Here is a 20,225-nt window from a genome sequence, read left to right as displayed (position 1 = left end):
CATATGGTCACAGAAATTTGAGGGTGCATCCATGAGGATCAATGGTCGGCACAACATTGTGGGCTGAAGGGCCTGTTCTGTGCTGTACTGTTCTATGTTCTATGTTCTATGTTCTAGCCAACTGGATACAAAATTGACTTCCCTATAGAAGACAGAGGATGGTGAAGGAGGGTGTTTTACAGACTGAAGTGCTGTGGCTAATGGTGTGCTGCAAGGATCAGTTCTGGGTCCACTGTTTGACTATTTCTGTAAAAAATTTGGATGTGAATATAGCAGGAATGTTTAACAAGTTTATGGATGACACCAAATTTGGTGGTATAGTGAGCAGTGAAGATTGTTATCTAAGAGCACAACGGTCACATGATACCAGGTTATTGTCTGACAGGCTTATGTGAAATCACAAGCTTTTGCCTGATGAAGTGGAGAGAGGTACACAGGAACAGAATATGTAGGCAGAGAAATAATGGCAAAGTAACACCAGGTGATTAGGAGTGCCAACAGATAAGTATCATAGACAATAGAAAATAGGTGCAGGAGTAGTCCATTCGGCCCTTCGAGCCAGCACCACCATTCATTATGATCATGGCTGATCATCCATGATCAGTATCCCGTTCCTGCCTTGTCCCCATAACCCTTGATTCCACTATCTTTAAGAGCTCTATCTATCTCTTTCTTGAAAGTATCCAGAGACTTGGCCTTCACTGCCTTCTGGGGCAGACCATTCCATATACCCACCACTTTCTGGGTGAAGAAGCTTTTCCTCAACTCTGTTCTAAATGGCCTATCCCTTATTTTTAAACTGTGTCCTCTGGTTCTGGATTCACCCATCAGTGGAAACATGCTTCCTGCCTCCAGAGTGTCCAATCCCTTAATAATCTTACACGTCTCAATCAGATCCCCTCTCATCCTTCTAAACTCAAGTGTATACAAGCCCAGTCGCTCCAATCTTTCAATATATGATAGTCCCGCCATTCCGGGAATTGACCTCGTGAACCTACGCTGCACTCCCTCAATAGCAAGAATGTCCTTGCTCAAATTTGGAGACCAAAACTGCACACAATTGTGTGCAGTTTTGGTATAAATTTTTGTATAAATTGTGGCAGCAGAGTGTCAACGGGCTAAATAACAAGAGAGGGGATGGCCTATGAACCGATTAATTGAAACAGAGAGATAATTGCAAACAATCAAAAATAAAAGTGCTGGAGACATTCCAAATGGCTGGAATAACATGGAGTAGGTATCAGTCACATGACAAGAGTCTAACCTAAGTAATCAAAAACTGTTCAAACTAAGGTTGGGAGATAATCGCAGGTTACAAAAGTAACGGTGTCTAAACAAGGCAGTAGGGAATATTTTATCGATAGAACGATGTGGATGGGTTACATATAGCATGATATGAATGCACAATCACAATTGAGGCCATATTCATGGGTATGGAACTTGGCTATCAGTTTCTGCTCGGCAATTCTGCATTGTCATTTGTCTTGGAGGCTGTTTACTTGAAGATCGGAGGCTGAATGCCCTTGAGTGCTGAAGTGTTCCCCACTGGGATGAAGCATCCTTGTCTTGTGATTGTTGAGCGGTGCCCATTCATCTGTTTTTGCAGTGTCTGCATGGTCTCACCGATACACTACGCCTCAAGTATCCTTGCCTGCAGTGAATGAGGTGGACAACATTGACCAAGTCACATGAGTACCTGCATGTAGAAGGTGGGTGGTGTTGCCAAGTATTATGGTAGTGCCGATGTTGAAGATCTGGCATGTCGTCTTGTAGAGTTTGCGGTGGCAGGGTTGTGTGATGTCTGAGTCACTATACCCAGTGTTCAGGAGAAGTTTGTTGTGAACAGTGGCCAGCTTGAGGTAGGGCAGCTGTTTGGAGGCATACGGATGGCCTTGGTGAAATACCTGTCGTCATCAATGATGTGTTGACTGCTGTGAAGAACATGGCATAGTTTCTCTGCTCCAGGGAAATACTGGTTGATGAAGAGTATTCTATTGGTTGTTCCCGATGTCCATCTTCTGAGGAAGGCATTGTGGTTTTTCACTATGGCAAATCGGAACTGTCCATCAATGAGTTGAGCATCATATCCCATTCTAACGATGATGTGTTTCAGCATCTGTACAGGTCTGTTGCATTCCTCCTCATCTTAGCAGATCCTGTACATACAAGGACTTGTCTGTAGGGATGGCTGTTTTAAAATGTTTGGGGTGGAAGCCAGAGAAGAGCAGCGTCATGAGGTTGGCCATGAGCTTGTGGTAAAGTCAGGTACCAAGGTTTCCATGGAGATGTGTGTCCAAGGATGAGACTGATTCTGAAGGGCAAACCCGAGTGAGTCTGATGGGATGAAACTTCTGATATTGCAATTTCTGTCAGTCTCATGCTTGCACACACTCACCTCTATCAGTACTTCATTCCACCATAAAGCCATGGATAACCTCACTATGGATAATCTCACTATGTTTTAGTTGTGTGCCTTCCACCCTAAACATGTTAAAGCCATCCCCCTGCAGACAAGCTCTGTATTAGAAAAGATTTGCTCAGAGGAGGAATGTGATGGATACCTAGAGACACTGAAACACACCCTTATAAGAACAGGATACAACGCTCAACTCATCAGACACTCGTGAGGTGCTACAGTGACAAACCACAATGATCAGCTCAGAAGACAGACACCAGATACAACTTGGTCATCCGCGACTTCATTGGAGTGGGGAAGCTATGGCATTCTTTATCACTGCAGCCTTCAACATATCGTCATTGAGCATCTTGCCAAGATCATCCCTACTTCTCTCCTTCAAACAGCTGCCTTACGTACAAACGACTTTCGTTCGCAGCAAACTACCCAGCCTTCAGTCGGTGTTCAACTGACCACAACATGATACAATCCTGGATGGAAACCTCTGCAAAATATGTCAAATTTTCATCATGGATAGTACCATCATATGTGGTAACACCACCCACCACTTACACAACAGATACTCATGTGTTTCAGTCATGGGAACTCGCATGTGCCCAAACTATGCCTGCCTCTTCATACGATACATGAAATAGCCCCTCTTCTGCTGCTACACTGGCACTATCCCCCACCTCGTCGACTGCTACATCGATGACTGACTGGATTGGCAATGTCTTGTGCTCCCACAAGGCGTTTGAACTGTTTTTCAACTTCAATAACACCTTTCACCCCAACCGCCAGTTCATCTGGACCTCTCTGATAGCTCCCTTTCTTTCCTGGCCCTTTGTCTCCATCTCTGGTGACCACCTCAAAACTGACATCTATTTAAAGCCCACCGACTCCCACAGCTACCTAGATGACACCTCCTCTCACCCACCTTCCTGCAACTATGCAGAATCCCCTAGCTCCAATTCCTCCTCCTCTGCCATGTCTGCTCGCAAGATGGGTGTTCCACTCCGGAACATCCCAGATGTCCTCTTATTTCAAGGACTGCAACTCCTCCCCCCCCACCTCCTTTCAGTGGTTAAAAATGCTCTCGACTGCATCTCTTGCATTTCCCGCACTTCTGCCCTCACATCCCCTCCCCACAACAAAAACATAGACAGAATCCCCTTTGTCCTCATGTATCACTGCACTAATCTCCATAACGAATGTATCATTTTCTGCCACCTACAATCCAACCCCAGCCCTATCTGCCTTTTGTAGGGACCCTCTCTCTGTGACTTCCTTGTCCGCTCCACACTCCCCACTACCTACGACACTTTTCCCTGCAACTGCAGGAAGTGCTTCATCTGTCCCTACACCTCCCTTCCATTCAAGGCACCAAACAAACCTTCCACATCAGACAGAGGTTTACCTGCACATCAATTAAGGTGGTCTATTGCATCCGCTGTTCCCAATGTGGCCTCCTCTACATCAGTGAGGTCAAGCAAAGGCTCAGAGACCGCTTTGTAGAGTACCTGCTATGTTCATGATAAATGACAACACCTTCTGGTTGCAAACCATTTCAACTCCCCCTCCCACTCCCTGGGTGACATGTCCATCTTGGGCCTCATTGAATGTCACAATGATGCCACCTGGAAATTGGAAGAGTAGCACTGCATTCTGCCTTGGGAGCCTACAGCCCAATGGTCTCAATGTGGATTTTACCAGTTTCAAAATCTCCCCACTCCTGGCCTCACCCCATTACCAACCCTCCCCCTCATCCTCGCCTCCTTGACCTGACAGCTTTTCTCCCACCTGTCCTCTCTTCCCACCTCACTGACCAATCCCCACCGGTACCTACATGCATTCATCTAACACCGTCCCACCTACCTTCCCCAGTCCAACCCCTCTATTTATTTCTGAGCCCCCTTCCCCCTCCCCATTTCTAAGGAAGTGTCTCAACCTGAAACTTCAACTTTCCTGCTCCTCAGGTGCTTTCTGGCCTGCTGTGTTTCTCTAGCTCAGTTATCTATCTCATATGCTGCAGACAAGGATACCACAAAACATGCTATGCTGTCGAGACCATGCAGACGCTATAATAATTCATTTTCGATCCGCCTCTCCCCGCCTCCCTATTTATTTCAGAATCCCCTTCCTCTCCCCCATTTCTGAAGAAAGATCTAGCCCTGAAACATCAGCTTTCCTACTCTTCTGATGCTGCTTGGCCTTCTCTGTTCATCCAGCTTTACACCTTGTGATCTCAGATTCTCCAGCATCTGCAGTTCCTACTATCTCTTGATAATAGATGAACAGACACCTCATGTGACAATTGCCAGACAGGAATGTTTCTTCCTAGTCGGAGCACTTCAGCAGTCAAGGGCATTCAGATTCCTACCTTCTAGTAAGTAGACTTTGAATATCTCAACACACAATTGCTGAGCAGAAACTGATCGCCAAGTTCTATCCCCAAGAGGATGGCATCAACAGTGATTCTGGGTTCACATTGCCATACATGTAACCCCACCGTACTGTTCTGTGTCTGTAAAATCTTCTTTACTGTCCTGTTTTGCCTCCATTGCCTTTGTTACTTGTGATTATCTCCTTACCTTAATTAGTTTGTACAATTTTTGATTACTTTGTTACTTTGGTTAGAACCTCGTCATGCAACTCTGATACCTACTCCCTTTGTTCCAGTCAATTGGTTTGTCTCCAGCTCCATCTTATTTTTGATGTGTTTTTTTTTCTCTTTTTTGTTGTAATTAATTCAGACAGTGAGATGATCAGTTAAAACATCCTCCCTTCACTTGTTAATCTATTGTTGATACTTTACTCTCATGGTTTGACACTTCTGATCACCTGCAAACACTTGTTGTTCAGTCTGTCATTGCATTCACACCAATGTGCCTTCATGGTGATCACCCAGTGGCTCTGACCTCGATAATCACCAAGTGCTTGAAGAGATTGTTCATGGCCCACATCAACTCTAGCCTCCCAGCCTGCCTCAATCCCCTGTTATTTGTCTACCAACATAACAGGTTCACAGCGGATCCATTTCCTAAGCCTTGCACTTTTCCCTGGAACATCTAGAAAAAGCTTCGCCTTCAACACACTAGCCCACTCCAGACTAACATCAAGACTCGAAGACCTAAATTTTAGCTCCACCTTATGCAACTGAATCCTCAGCTTCTTAATCTATAGACCAAAATCAGTGAACACTGGAGAGCTGCATCTCCTCCACAATAATCCTCAACACTGGCACCCCTCCAGGATGCATTCTCAACCCCCTTCTGTTCCCCTGTACACCTATGACTGTGTAGCCAAATTCCACATGAATTCCATCTGCAGGTTTCCTGATAACTTATTGGTGTCAGACTGGATATCAAACAATGATGAATCAGAATGCAGAAAGGAGAGAGCGCTTGGTATGATGGTGAAATGATAAACAGTCGTCAATGTCAGTGAAACAAAAGAACTGATCATTCCTATCAGGAAGAAAGGTGGAGAGCGTGCTCCGATCCACGTCAAAGGAGCTAAGCGGAGAGGGTTGAGGGCATCACATTCTTCAGAGTAATGATTATCAACAATCTGTCCTGGACTTACCACCTTGTTATGACTGCCAAGAAGGCACAACAACACCTTTTCTTCCTCATGGAGCTTAGGAAATTTGGCAGGGCCATTAGTACCCTCTCCAACTTCTACATACGCATTATAGAAAGCATTCTATCCAGGCGCATAACAGCCTACTACGGCAACTGCTCTGCTTAGGACTGTAAAAAAAACTACAGAAGATTGTGTACACAGCCCCAACCATTACAGAAGCCAACCACCCATCAATGGACTCCATTTACATGGCTCTCTGCTTCAGAAAGGCTGCCAATATCATCAAAGACCCTTACCACCTTGCTGATGCGCTTCTACAACCTCTTCCATCAGGAAGAAGATACCGGAGCTGAAACGCATGCACCAACAGGTTCAAGAACAACTTCGTTCCTGTTATTATTTGAGAGATGCATGGACTGTGCAACTTCAAATAAAGTTGGTCTTGGTAATGTTGATCTTGCCTAGCGCACCTCCTGTGCAGTGTAACCTGTATGCATCATTCTGTCTTAGCACCCTATGTTCTGCATGTCCTCATTTGCAATGATCTACCTGTACTGCTCGCACCTAAGCTCTTCACTGTACTTAGGTACATGTGACAATAAATCAATTCAAATATTTGTGCTTAATGATTGCCACTCTTAATTACCTGGAATTATCTTGCCATTATTTCTCTGCCTACATATTCTGTGCTGAGTGCCTCTCCACTTCGGTTCCAAAAGATTGTGATTTTAAATAAACCAATTGGACTATAACCTGGTGTCATATGACTTCGAACTGTGTCTATCCTAGTCCAACACGGGCATCTCCACATCAAGAATAAAACATGATCTTGATCAACCAGGCAAGCAGGCTGCAGAATGGCAGATGGAGTTTAATTTAGAAAAGTGCAAGGTATTGCATATTGGTAAGATAAACCAGGGTAGGACTTATTCAGTTAATGATAGGGCCCTGGGCAGTGTTGTCGAGCAGAGAGAGGTAGGGGTTCAGCTACATAGTTCCTTTGAAAGTGGCATCACAGGTAGACAGGGTCATGAAGAAAGCATATAGCATGCTTGCCTTAATTGGCCAGATCATTAAGTACAGGATAAAAACCGAAAGAGCTGAAGATCCTGTAAATAAGGAACAAAAACAAAGTTGCTTGAAAAGCCCAGCTGGTCTGACAGCATCTGTGAAGGAAAAACAGTCAATGTTTTGGGTCCGGTGACCCTTCCTCAGAATTGACCTGAGGAAGGATCACTGGACCCGAAATGTTAACTCTGTTTTTCCCTTCGCAGATGCTGCCATACCTGCTGGGCTTTTCAAGCAACTTTGTTTTTGATCCATTAAGTACAGGAGTTGGGACGGCATGGTATGGCTGTACAAGGGACCGGTAAGGCCACATGTGGAGTAATGCATATAATTCTGGCTGACCTGGTACAGATGTGATATTATTAAACTGGAAAGGGTGAGCAAAATATTCATAAGGATATTACTGAGACTGGTTGGTTTGAGACGTAAAGAGAAGCTGAATAAGCCGGGACACTTTTCCCTGGAGCTTCAGATTTCGCCGCCAATGGGGCGACTGTTGAGATATGGTAAATAGCCAAGTTCTTTTCCACAGTGTAGGGGGGTCCAAAACTAGAGGACATAGCTTTTGAAGTGAGCGGAGAAAGATTTTAAAGGGACCTAAGGGGCACACTTTTCAAATGGAGGGCCGTGGGTGCATGGGATGAACAGTCATAGTGAAACAAAGAACAAAGAAATTTACAGGAATAGGCCCTTTGGCCCTCCAAGCCTACACCGACATGCTGCCATTACAACTAAAACACCCTACCCTTCTGGGAACTGTATCCCTCTATTCCCATCTTATTCATATTTGTTAAGACGCCCTTTAAAAGTCACAATAGTATCTGCTTCCACTACTTCCCCCGGCCGCGAGTTCCAGGCACCCACAACCCTCCGTGTAAAAAACTTGCTTGATACATCACCTTTAAACCTTGCCCCTCACACCTTAAACCCATGGCCCCTGATAACTGACTACTTCTCCCTGGGATAAAGCTTCTGACAGTCCAGTCTGTCCATGCCCTTCATTATCTTGTAGAACTCTATCAGGTCGCCCCTTAACCTCCATCGTTCCAGTGAGATCAACCCAAGATTTTCCAACCTCTCCTCATAGCTAATGCCCTCCATAGCAGGCAACATTGTGGTAAATCTTTTCTGTACCCTCTCCAAAGCCACCACATCCTTCTGGTAGTGTGGCGACCAGAACGGAATATAACATTCCAAATGCGGCCAAACTAAGGTTCTGTACAGCTGCACAATTATCTTCCGATTTTTAAACTCAAGTGCCCCGACTGATGAAGGTAAGCATGCCATATGCCTTGTTGACTACCTTCTCCACTTGCGTTGCCACTTTCAGTGACCTGTGTGCCTGTACACCCAGATTCCCCTGCCTATCAGTACTCTTAAGGATTCTGCCATTTACTGTATATTTTTGATCTGGATTAGATCTTCCAGAATGCGTTACTTCACATTTTACTGGATTAAACGTCATCTGCCATCTCTCTGCCCAAGCCACCAACCGATCTATATCCAACTGTATCCTTTGACGGTCCTCATCGCTATCTGCAATTCCACCAACCTTGGTGTCATTGGCAAACTTACTAATCAAACCAGTTACATTCTCCTCCAAATCATTTATATATATATATATTACAAATAGCAAAGGTCCCAACACTGATCCCTGAGGAACGCAACGAGTCACAGCCCTCCATACAGAAATGCTCCCTTCAATTGCTACCCTCTATCTTTTATGACCGAGCCAGTTTTTTATCCATCATGCAAACTCACCTCTGACCCAATGCGACTTTACCTTCTGCCATGAGGGACAAAGGCCTCACTGAAGCCCATGTAGACAACCCTCAGCCCTACCCTCATCAATCATCTTCATCACTTCCTCAAAAAACTCAGTCGTTAGTGAGATGCAACCTCCCCTTTACAAAACCATGTTGCCTCCTCTGATGCTGCTTGTCCTGTGATAGGGTTCATTCAGTTGTACACCTCGTTATCATAAGCGTTTGTAGTCAGTTTTTATGTTTCCCTCAACCTTACTCTTATATTTTATATTTTCCTTCTGAATTAAATCATTTGTCCTCCTGAATTTAAAATTTCTCCCAGTGTTCGGGCATGTTTTTTTTCGCCAATTTATATGCCCCCTCTTTGACTTAAACACTAGAAAATAAAACATTACAGCACAGTACAGGCCCTTTGGCCCTCGATGTTGTGCCGACCTGTCACACCGATCTGAAGCCCATCTAACCTACACTATTATATTATTATCTCTTATTTGTCTTGTTAGCCATGGTTGAACCATCTTCCCTGTTTTACTCTAATGCAGTTGTTGAAGTTCATCCATGTGTTCTTTGAATGTCTGCCTTTGCCGATCCACCATCAGAATTAGCTTTCTGTAAGTATCAATATGTAAATTGAAGTCACCCATCATCACTGCTATAAGCTTACTGCATGATCTCTAATTTCCTGTTCAATACCATTTTATCTGTTCACAACACCCACCAACGTCTTTTTTACCTTTGGTGTTCCACAACTTCACCCATACATATTCCACATCATCCAGGGTAATGTCCTCCCGTACTTTGTGTTAATCCTCATCTTAACCAGCAATACTACCCCAGCTCCCTTTGCTTTCTAAGATAATAAAATGTGAGGCTGGATGAACACAGCAGGCCAAGCAGCATTTCAGGAGCACAAAAGCTGACGTTTCGGGCCTAGACCCTTCATCAGAGAGGGGGATGGGGAGAGGGAACTGGAATAAATAGGGAGAGACGGGGAGGCGGACCGAAGATGGAGAGTAAAGAAGATAGGTGGAGAGAGTGTAGGTGGGGAGGTAGGGAGGGGATAGGTCAATCCAGGGAAGACGGACAGGTCAAGGAGGTGGGATGAGGTTGGTAGGTAGCTGGGGGTGCGGCTTGGGGTGGGAGGAAGGGATGGGTGAGAGGAAGAACCGGTTAGGGAGGCAGAGACAGGTTGGACTGGTTTTGGGATGCAGTGGGTGGGGGGGAAGAGCTGGGCTGGTTGTGTGGTGCAGTGGGGGGAGGGGATGAACTGGGCTGGTTTTGGGATGCGGTGGGGGAAGGGGAGATTTTGAAACTGGTGAAGTCCACATTGATACCATATGGCTGCAGGGTTCCCAGGCGAAATATGAGTTGCTGTTCCTGCAACCTTCGGGTGGCATCATTGTGGCAGTGCAGGAGGCCCATGATGGACATGTCATCTAGAGAATGGGAGGGGGAGTGGAAATGGTTTGCGACTGGGAGGTGCAGTTGTTTGTTGCGAAATGAGCGGAGGTGTTCTGCAAAGCGGTCCCCAAGCCTCCGCTTGGTTTCCCCAATGTAGAGGAAGCCGCACCGGGCACAGTGGATGCAGTATACCACATTGGCAGATGTGCAGGTGAACCTCTGCTTAATGTGGAATGTCATCTTGGGGCCTGGGATGGGGGTGAGGGAGGAGGTGTGGGGACAGGTGTAGCTTTCTGTCCACCTTTCCTGAAAATTGAATAACCTTGGACAATGAGTTCCCTTCCTTGGCCACCCTGGAGTCAGGTCTCTGATTCCAATTACATTGTATCCATTAATAACTGTCTGAACAGTTCATTCATCTGCCATATTATAAGTGCTCCTTGCAGGCTTTTTTTTACGTTTATTGCCATTTTAGAAACATGATGTAATGTGGCCCTTTTTGATTTTTGTCTTTGGTTACGCTGCTTTCCATTCTCACTTTTCCCCTGACTATCTTTTGTTTCTGTCCACTCTTTACATTCCTCTGACTTCCTGCATTGGTTCCCATCCCTCTTCCAACAGCAAGAGAAGGCATTTCCCCAGGACATTGATTCTGGTCCTCCCCAGGTACAGACCATCCAGGCTAAACTGGTCCCATCTCCCCCAGAACTGGTTCCAATGTCCAGGGAATTTGAATCCCTCCCTCTTGCACCATTCTTCAAGCCACGTATTCGTCTTAGCTATCCTTCCATTCCTACTCTGACTAGCACATGGCACTGTTAGCAATCCTGAGATTACTACCTTTGAGACCCTTCTCTTTAGTTTAACTCCTGACTCCTGGAATTCAGCTTGCTGGACCACATCCCGTTTTGTTACCAATCCTATATTTATCATGATAGCTGGCTGTTCACTCTCCCCCTCCAGGATGTCCTACAGCCCTCTGAGACATCCTTCACCCTTGCACCAGGGATGCAACTTACCATCCTGAACTCTCATTTGCAGCCACAGAAACACCTATCTATTCCCCTTACAAGTGAATCCCCTATAACTATCACTCTGCCACTCTTTTTCCTACCGTTCTGTGCAGCAGAGCCCAGACTGGTCCATGCTGAACAAGGTGCTCACTTAGCTAGTTCCAACTGCCCACATTTGGTCCATATTCCTCTAAACCCTTGTCATCCATGTACCTATCCAAATGTTTTTTAAATATTGCTATTGTACCAGTCTCTGTCCTTTTGAGTTCTTTTTCACCTAACATATACACTTGAAACAAATGTACAGCTTCAACAGACAGGTGACACGAAGATTGGTGGAGTAACAGATAGTGAAGGAGACTCCAAGATAACAAAGTGTGGGGCTGGATGAACACAGCAGGCCAAGCAGTATCTTAGGAGCACAAAAGCTGACGTTTCGGGCCTAGACCCTTCATCAGAAATGGGGGGTGGGGAGAGGATTCTGAAATAAATAGGGAGAGAGGGGGAGGCGGACTGAAGATAGATAAAGGAGAAAATAGGTGAAGAGACCACAAGCGAGTTGCAGTGAGAGAGAGATCCCCTGAGGTTGGTCAGGAGGGAGGAGGATGACTTCTTCAGGTTAGGCATCCTGAAAGAGGCTTTGCAGTGGACTGTCAGAGATTACAGCAGAATATAGATAGATTGGAGAGTTGGGCAGATAAATAGCAGATGGAGTTCAATCCGGGCACATGCGACATGCATTTTGGAAGATCTAATTCAAGAGCGAACTACACAGTAAATGGAAAAGTCCTGGGGAAAATTGATGAACAGAGAGATCTGGGTATTCAGGTCCATTGTTTCCTGAAGGTGGCAACGCAGGTCAGTGGAGTCGTCAAGAAGGCATATGGCATGTTTTTCTTCATCGGACGGGGTATTGCGTAGAAGTGTCGGTAGGTCATGTTGCAGTTGTATAGGGCTTCGGTTCAGCCACATTTAGAGTACTGCGCACAGTTCTGGTCGCCACATTACCAAAAGGATGTGGATGCTTTGGAGAGGGTGCAGAGGAGGTTCACCAGGATGTTGCCTGGTATGGAGGGCGCTAGCTATGAGGAAAGGTTGAGTAAATTAGGATTATTTTCATTAGAAAGACGGAGATTGAGGGGGGACCTAATTGAGGTCTACAAAATCATGAGGGGTATAGACAAGGGTGGATAGCAAGAAGCTTTTTCCCAGAGTGGGGGACTCAATTACTAGGGGTCATGAGTTCAAAGTGAGAGGAGGAAAGTTTAAGGGAGATATGTGTGGAAAGTTCTTTACACAGAGGGTGGTGGGCGCCTGGAACGCGTTGCCAGTGGAGGTGGTAGACACAGACACAAAAGTGTCTTTTAAGATGTATCTGGACAGGTACATGGATGGGCAGGGAACAAAGGCATACTGACCCTTAGAAAATAGATAACAGGTTTAGACAGAGAATCTCGATTGGCACGGGCTTGTGGAGCCAAAGGGCCTGTTCCTGTGCTGTAATTTTCTTTGTTCTTTATTCATAACTTGCAATATCATTTATTTAAGTAAGTGCTTACAAATATGGAGGATTACTGTACAAATCCCATGCTATACGTGGCGTATTGCACGGTGATGCCCCGCCAATAAGGGAACTGTCTTCCCTTTATGTAAGATTTTACATCACAGTCAGTCATGTATGCAAGATACAACTTTTTACTCCCCCATAGTCATATGCCTAGCAACAGTGATAGTACATGACTTAATCACCTAACTTTAGAAGCAAAGGCCAGCTGCCCAAAAACAATATGTACAACTAGATAGTCCCTCAATTCTCAATTGCTGCTCTAGACAGTCCCTCATCTTTTTAGCCTTAGTTCAACATTTACAGCGAGCAGAGTATAATTAGATTACCACATTTCATCCACGAGGCAGAGGCTCCCACGGTGCAACTTAGCACCTAATTTCTTACATGTCAGCAAAACAAATAATCCCCCTTCAACATTTCATTCCCTCCTTTTCTCATTCCATGATAACTAACTAAATGGGGGCTGAGAAAGGTGCCGCCAGCTTATTCATAAGAATCTTACAACCAGTATTTAAGCAAGTTATTAACACACAACATTCAATGATTATTACAACAAGAATTACTAGCCCATGCAGTAGTTAGGATCCCCAGGATCCTCCCAGTAGCCACCCTAACCAGCCATCTCCTTTTTGAAGACTTTGCCTGAAATCATCTAATTGCTTCTTAATGGACTGAATGGCGTGGGTTATGTTATATGATTCATCCGTAACATGGGTGATGCATTTTTCTCCTACTATAGTACATACCCCCCCTTGTTGAGCTACCTGTTAATCCACAGCATACCTTGTCTGTTGTGCGTAGAGCCTTAGTTCTGCCAGTTCCTTATTAATAGCTTCTAGTCCTCCTACAGTCCCATTTCCCAGGATGGTTAATCCACAAATAAGATAGTTCCTATTCTTGGCACTAATGATTCCCACTGCTCCCCCCAGAGATATGGCCCCGAGGAACCCATAGCCAAGTGAGGACCTCAGTGTTACTGAGTCCTTACAGTCTGTACAGAATCGTTCGCTAATGGCTCGGGTCACTATCTTCCTACAGGTATGTCCTCGCTGGGGGCATGGGATGGTAATTGGTCCGAAAGTACCAGCTGCAAAGAGGGTCGGGGTGTCGGTGTGGCTGTCATGTAAGTCCCATTGAGGAGAAACACAAAACCTTCCTTGGCACGATAGCATTTGACCTCGGTCTGATTGGCATTTATGGTATACTGCTTGATACCCCAGGTTGATTGATATGGGCACCCGGACGGAGAGGGAGAAGAGGGGGATGTGAATGAACCCCCCCCCCTCAACGCCCCAGTACCCCGCCTCTCCACCTCGCCACCACCCCCCCCCCCCCCCTCCGCCGCCGCCGCTGCCGTTCGGAGTCAGATGGGTAGGACCAGGTCACTGAGGAAACATGTGTGCCATTACAGTTACTTTAGAAACTTTAGAGACGAGGTTTGCATCTCTTCTCCCATGATATTCAAGTCTATTTGGGCAGGTGGGCCCGTGTCAGCGTCCCAAGGGGTTCTACTGGGTCGGCCATAAATTATCTCTGCAGCCAATAAACCCATAGTTGAATGGGGATTATTCTCATGTGGTATAAAGCTAAAGGAAGGACTTTTAGCCAATTGAGACCAGTCTTGGACATTAACTTAGTATCAGAGATAATGGGAACTGCAGATGCTGGAGAATTCCAAGATAATAAAATGTGAGGCTGGATGAACACAGCAGGCCCAGCAGCATCTCAGGAGCTGCTTGGCCTGCTGTGTTCATCCAGCCTCACATTTTATTATCTCGGGCATTAACTTAGTCAGTTTAGTCTTAAGGGTTACATTGACCCTTTCCACTATTCCTGCTGTTTGGGGATGCTGAGCACAATGAAATTGCTGCTGAATAAGCAGTACCTCACATAGCTCTCTGTTGATCTTCCCTACAAATTGGGGGCCATTGTCTGAACTAATCTGTCAAAGCACACCGAACCTTGATATGTTCTCTGTCAGTAGTAATTTTACCACTGTTTAGGCTTTATTATTAGTGGTTGGAAAGGCCTCAATCCATCTACTAAATACGTCAACAATAAAAAGAGAATACTTATAGCAGTGTACACGCGGCAATGCAATAAAATCAAGCTGAATGCACTCAAATAGACCACCTGGCAAGAGTGTTTTCCTGTTATGCACCGCACTCCTTGACCAGCATTATTCTTCTGGCACGTTAGATATGATTGGACACGCATTTGGTCTGCCTCAGCCAGTCAAGGGTGCCACCAGGTGCGTAGCATGATATCATTCATTCCCTCCCTGCCAAAGAGGGTATCAGTATGAAGACAGTCACTAAGCATTGGTAACAAAGCATCAGGTACACACAGTTGGCCAACTGGAGTGATTCAGAGGCCTTTTGACACACAGTATGGGGTGTCCCCCTGTAAACGCTGCACCATGACAATGTCTGTTATGCTCATTGTTTTTGAGGCAGGTGAACAATTTAGGGCCTGCTGGTTCATAGAGGACACAATAGAATTGCAAACTGTTGTAGCATCTTTGGCAGCTTGATCACCTGTAGCATTGTCCTTCCTGACACCTGCATCGTCCAGTACATGGGCAGCACATTTGATTATGGCCAAATGCTTGGGGAGGACAAAGAACAAAGAAAATTACAGCACAGGAACAGGCCCTTTGGCCCTCCAAGCCTGCGCCTATCGAGATCCTCTGTCTAATCTGTCACCTATTTTCTAAGGAGGATGGCTTTGAGAAGCTTTTGGACATATAGTGAGTTCTGAATGGGTGATCCCGAGGAGGTGAGGAACTGTCGTTGGGACCAAAGCTGGCTAAAATCATGGGCCACGCCAAAGGCATATTGTGAGTCAGTATGTATATTAGCCGACTTCCCAGTGGCTGAGATATAGGCTCATGTTAAGGCAAAAGTTCCGCTTTTTGGGCGGATACAGGAAGATCGAAAGAGGCTGATTCTAAGGTGGTTGTGTGGTCCACAATAGCATAGCCTGAAAGGGGAACTCCTAAAGGTGCTATTGAAGAGCTACCATCCATGAAAAATATGAGATCTGGTGTTGGTAATGGGTCATCTGAAAGGTCTGTTCGAGGGGAGCTTAGGAAATGATTGTGCAATAGGCAATCATGGTGTGGGGGGGGGTTCCTGAAGTTCTTCGGGTGGGCTACTCGAAGGCCACTGGGTTTACAGTCGAACAGTAAGAGAAGGTCAGAAGGGGATTATTAATGAGAGTTACCTCATAACGGCTTAGGCGTGCCTGTAAGATGTTGGGTCTGATGGGAAGTCAGGAGGGCTACAATAGCATGTGACGAATAAATAGTCAGGGGTTGCTGGAGTGTAATATTGGAAGCAGCGGTTACAAGAGAGTACATAGCAGGGAGAATTTGCGAGCAGTGTGGGAGTCCCATGGCTACTGGGTCAAGGCAGGTCGAGTAGTATGCCACCGGCCTTTTGTGATCCCCATGGGCTTGGGTCAAGACAGCAGTTGCACAGTCCTCCAAGATACTGGCATATAACTGGAACAGCCTATCATACAAGGGTCTTCCGAGTGCTGGTGTACTGGCAAGGGCCTTTTTTAATTCCATGAAGGCTGACTGTTGTTCATTGCATAGGGTAAAAGTATTTGGGGCCTTGCTTGAGGCCAAAGCGGTTAACTGTTTGGTGAGTAATGTTACATTCGGGAGTCACTGTCAGCAATAGTTAACTAAGCCTAAAAAGGCACGCATTTGCTTGGGATTTGAAGGCAAAGGTCTCATTAAGATAGGTGTAATGTGTTCGGGGGTCAACTGTTTATTAGAAGTGCTGATCAAAGTTCTCAGAAACTTTACTTGTCGCTGGGTGCGCTTAACCTTAGTGGCTGCTGTAACATATTCCCAAGAGTGGAGAGCATTCAAGAGACGGTTAGTATCAGCAATGTTCGCAGATTCTGAAGGACTAGCTAGGAGCAAACCGTCAACATATTGGACAAGGGTAGAGCCGTCCAGGAGCCGAAACTTCTGGAGCTGCCGATGTAATATCTGGGAAAATAAAGTAGGTGAATGGACAAATCCCTGGGGGAGGCGTGTCCAAGTGTATTATTGGCCCTTAAAGGTGAAGGCAAATAAATATTGGGAATCTTCAGCTAACGGGATAGCAAAGAAAGCATACTGCAAGTCAACCAGGGTGAAAATACAGGCATCCGTGGGAATATTGCTAAGAATCATTGCAGGGTTGGGCACAACTGGGTGTAAAGGTTGGACTATTTTTTGACCTGTTTAAGATCCTGCACTAATCTCCATTCCGAGCGTCCTCGTTTTGGGACAGGTAAAATGGGGGTGTTGCAGGATGATTGGCAGGGAACTAGAATACCTTGTTGGAGGAGAAACTCTGTCAAGGTTGATACCCCTGCTATAGCTTCCGGTCTTAGGGGATATTGGGGTATCGAAGGCAGGTTTGCCCTCGGATAATCTGGATCCTTATAGGCTCTGCAGAGGTACATCCTACTTCATGCTTAGAGGCCGACCAAATGTCAGAAAAAGGTTCTTCCGAGGTCTCGTGTTGGGCTTGGTGGTGACAGAGTGGGCCCACTCTGGTGTAAGGATCAGAAAAATAAGTTAAACTCCTGTCAGCCAGTTGTTGAGGTCTGTCAATGACACTAAGATCTGACTGATGCTCTCGGCAGTGGGCTAAGAATCCCAGGGCCTTTGCCTTTTATTCTTCATTCATAGACAAGGTGATGTGGGGGGCTACCAAGCCTGATTGGCGCCAGAGGTGGATGGGAACGTCCATCAGGAGAGCTGACCCCTCCTTACTTTCAATGCATCCTATAATACTAACAGAGACAGTCATTCCTAGGAAAGGAGCAAAGAAAGCCAGTAACTCAGTGGAGCTTCCAGTAGGATCATAACAAAGGGTTACATGGGGGCCAGGGGTCCGTAAGGGAGGAGGAAAATCTTCTGGTTTCAAATCAAACGCCCACCACTGGGGGCAACAGTGGGTCCAAAATTGCGTCTTGGTGGCCTCATTCTTTATAGCAATGCCTTCATTAAGACAAAGGGTTTCGACCTGAAGGGAACACAACAAAGCTGTTCCTGCTAGATTACCCCCTAAATCAGGAGTTTGGGTGAATTGAGCCATACAGGTATGAGGGCCAAATTGGACAATCAGTGGTTCTGTCAGGGGGCATTGCCTCTCCTGCCCAGTTAGACCACTGAGGTACATGGAGATGGCGCACACATGGCTGACGCACACAAAAAGTGTCAAGTGTTGATGCTGTGGCTCCCGTATCTATCATAAAGGGGACTTCCTGTCCTTCGTTAGACAGAAGTATTATTGGTTCACCTACAGGGTCTCTGGTCAAAACTGGTAAATTTGAAAGGGGAGGTAGCCGTGCCGAAAAGGGATTACTGGTGGATAAATGTTGTCTTTTCCCATGGGACCTTCCTTGAAATTGATTCTACCATAGGGCAGTCCCGCTTCCAGTGGTTCCGACTACCACAACGGAAGCGTCCGTGCGTTGGGCGGGGTGGCCCAGACCTCATGTTTCGGTTTGGGGCTTGACACATAATTAAGCACATCTCTTGGGGTTTCCAAGGAGTGAAGGCCTGTATAGTGGCCTGGCCTGCCTGTCTGGGATGTGGGTTAGGGACGAATCGATTAGGAAACTGTCTCTGTCTGCGTTTACAGGAACCCTTTTGTCTTTCCCTTTCGAATGGGTCACCAGGATTGACCGGTTCCTCTATAACTCTCCTTGACCATTCTTCATTCTCGGAATTGTAATGTGGAGGATTGTCATACTCCGTACTGCTATCTGTGTCAGTATTATACAATAAGTCTTTCTGCCCCCTATGTGCCTCAAAAGAATTAGTCACTCATTTTTTCTGGGTCTTTGAATGGGATCTCTAGGCCCCTGGATCATTAAAACTATCCGTAGTCTGTTTCTGGTCAGCAGGGTGGGTAACATTTCCATGTGAAATGGGCTGGGTAGGCAGAGCGGGAACTGGGGTAGGTTGCAGGAGTGTGGAAGGTCGCAGAAAATAGGGTGGGGGTAAGGGCTGCTGGCCCTTGGACTGAGGCCGAGGTAGAGGAGCACTGACAGTAGGATTAGGGTATATAGGTTGGTATGGTTATGATGGTGGGGCACTGGGTGACACTCGCCAATCCTCCTCTTGTGCATCCGTATCATTATCCTGGAATAACATGGGCAGACCAGACATGTCAGGAGGTCCCTCTGATTTTTTCCACATGATAAACTGGCTTGACACTTAGATTCTGATTCCTTATTTTGCCTCTCCTTTCTCAATCGTTCCTGTTCTGCTTTACTCAAACCATAATCATCACACTGCTGCTTCAACACCTCCCATGACTTAGGGTTTCCCTCATGATCACATACTCTAATCCCTCTTCGATGTGCATTATTCTCCCAGCTGGCCTGTTTAGATTTATTCATTATTTCCTCAGCAGTCTTTCTCCACGTGGACATTAAAGCTTTCCATTTAGTCCCCGCATTGTGTTTCCAAATTGCTTCTTCCGCCTTTGTACATTTACCTACATCCCAAGTTCTTCCTAGTGGCCAAATATCATTCCTTAGTTCTTTTACCAACAGACGTCTGAACCGTTCCTCATCCTCAGGATTATCTCGGCACATTCAATGTAGGCGAGCTCCAGTGCCAGATTTATCCAAGGTTTGGCCCATTCTTTGAATCACCCCACTTTTTGTTGTCTTTTTTTAACCCAGTGTCCTTAGTCTCCACACCCACTTCAGGGTCCTGACCTTCACGTGGGGGATTTCCACTTTTAACAACCTGTCTAAGGCAGGGTGGTTGAGACAGACAGACAATGTAACAATCCTGTACCTATGCCGGACACTTATTCTACTTTACCAATCTTATATGAGTTCCCCGCCGCCCCAGACTTAGTTAATTTTGCCTGACCTAGGGACTCCTAACCCCACAAATACTGGAGGACTCCAACCTCCAAATTCCTAACCCTGACCTGGGGACTCAAACCCCAATCACCGGGGGCCTCGAATCTCCTGGACATAATGTAAAAATAATCAGAGGGTTAGATAGGGTGGATAGGGAGAGGCTTTTTCCTAGGATGGTGACGGCGAGCACGAGGGGGCATAGCTCTAAATTGAGGGGTGAAAGATATAGGACAGATGTCAGAGGTAGTTTCTTTACTCAGAGAGTAGTAAGGGAATGGAACGCTTTGCCTGCAACGGTAGTAGATTCACCAACTTTAGGTACATTTAAGTCGTCATTGGATAAGCATATGGACGTACATGGAATAGTGTAGGTTAGATGGGCTTGAGATCGGTATGACAGGTCGGCACAACATCGAGGGCCGAAGGGCCTGTACTGTGCTGTAATGTTCTATGTTCTATGTCTGTTAGTGCCCAAGCGTATTATTCATGCTGAGATCCCATCAACATAGAGACCACTGGGACGAGGGGTCGACCGA

At 45.9% G+C, this 20,225-nt stretch overlaps 1 protein-coding gene across 6 annotated transcripts in view; it reads left to right on the top strand.

The window, feature by feature from the left end:
• The window catches only part of LOC125467654 (disintegrin and metalloproteinase domain-containing protein 12-like), a 243,940-nt gene that overhangs the window by 186,252 nt on the left and 37,463 nt on the right, over nucleotides 1-20,225 (top strand). For 5 of the 6 annotated variants that reach the window (XM_059650852.1, XM_059650849.1, XM_059650844.1 and 2 more), the window contains one exon: nucleotides 5,416-6,732. The exons of the other annotated variant lie outside the window; for it this stretch is intronic. Coding sequence is in view for 1 of the 5 variants with exons in the window: in XM_059650849.1 (XP_059506832.1) it covers nucleotides 5,416-5,467 (52 nt within the window). In the remaining 4 variants the exon portion in view is untranslated. Of the gene's footprint in view, nucleotides 1-5,415; nucleotides 6,733-20,225 lie in introns of those variants that run through there. 6 annotated transcript variants of the gene reach the window in all.

This window comes from Stegostoma tigrinum, chromosome 1, assembly GCF_030684315.1.
Source record: "Stegostoma tigrinum isolate sSteTig4 chromosome 1, sSteTig4.hap1, whole genome shotgun sequence".
NCBI classification, from domain to species: domain Eukaryota; kingdom Metazoa; phylum Chordata; class Chondrichthyes; order Orectolobiformes; family Stegostomatidae; genus Stegostoma; species Stegostoma tigrinum.
This window is presented reverse-complemented; position numbering and strand designations above follow the sequence as displayed.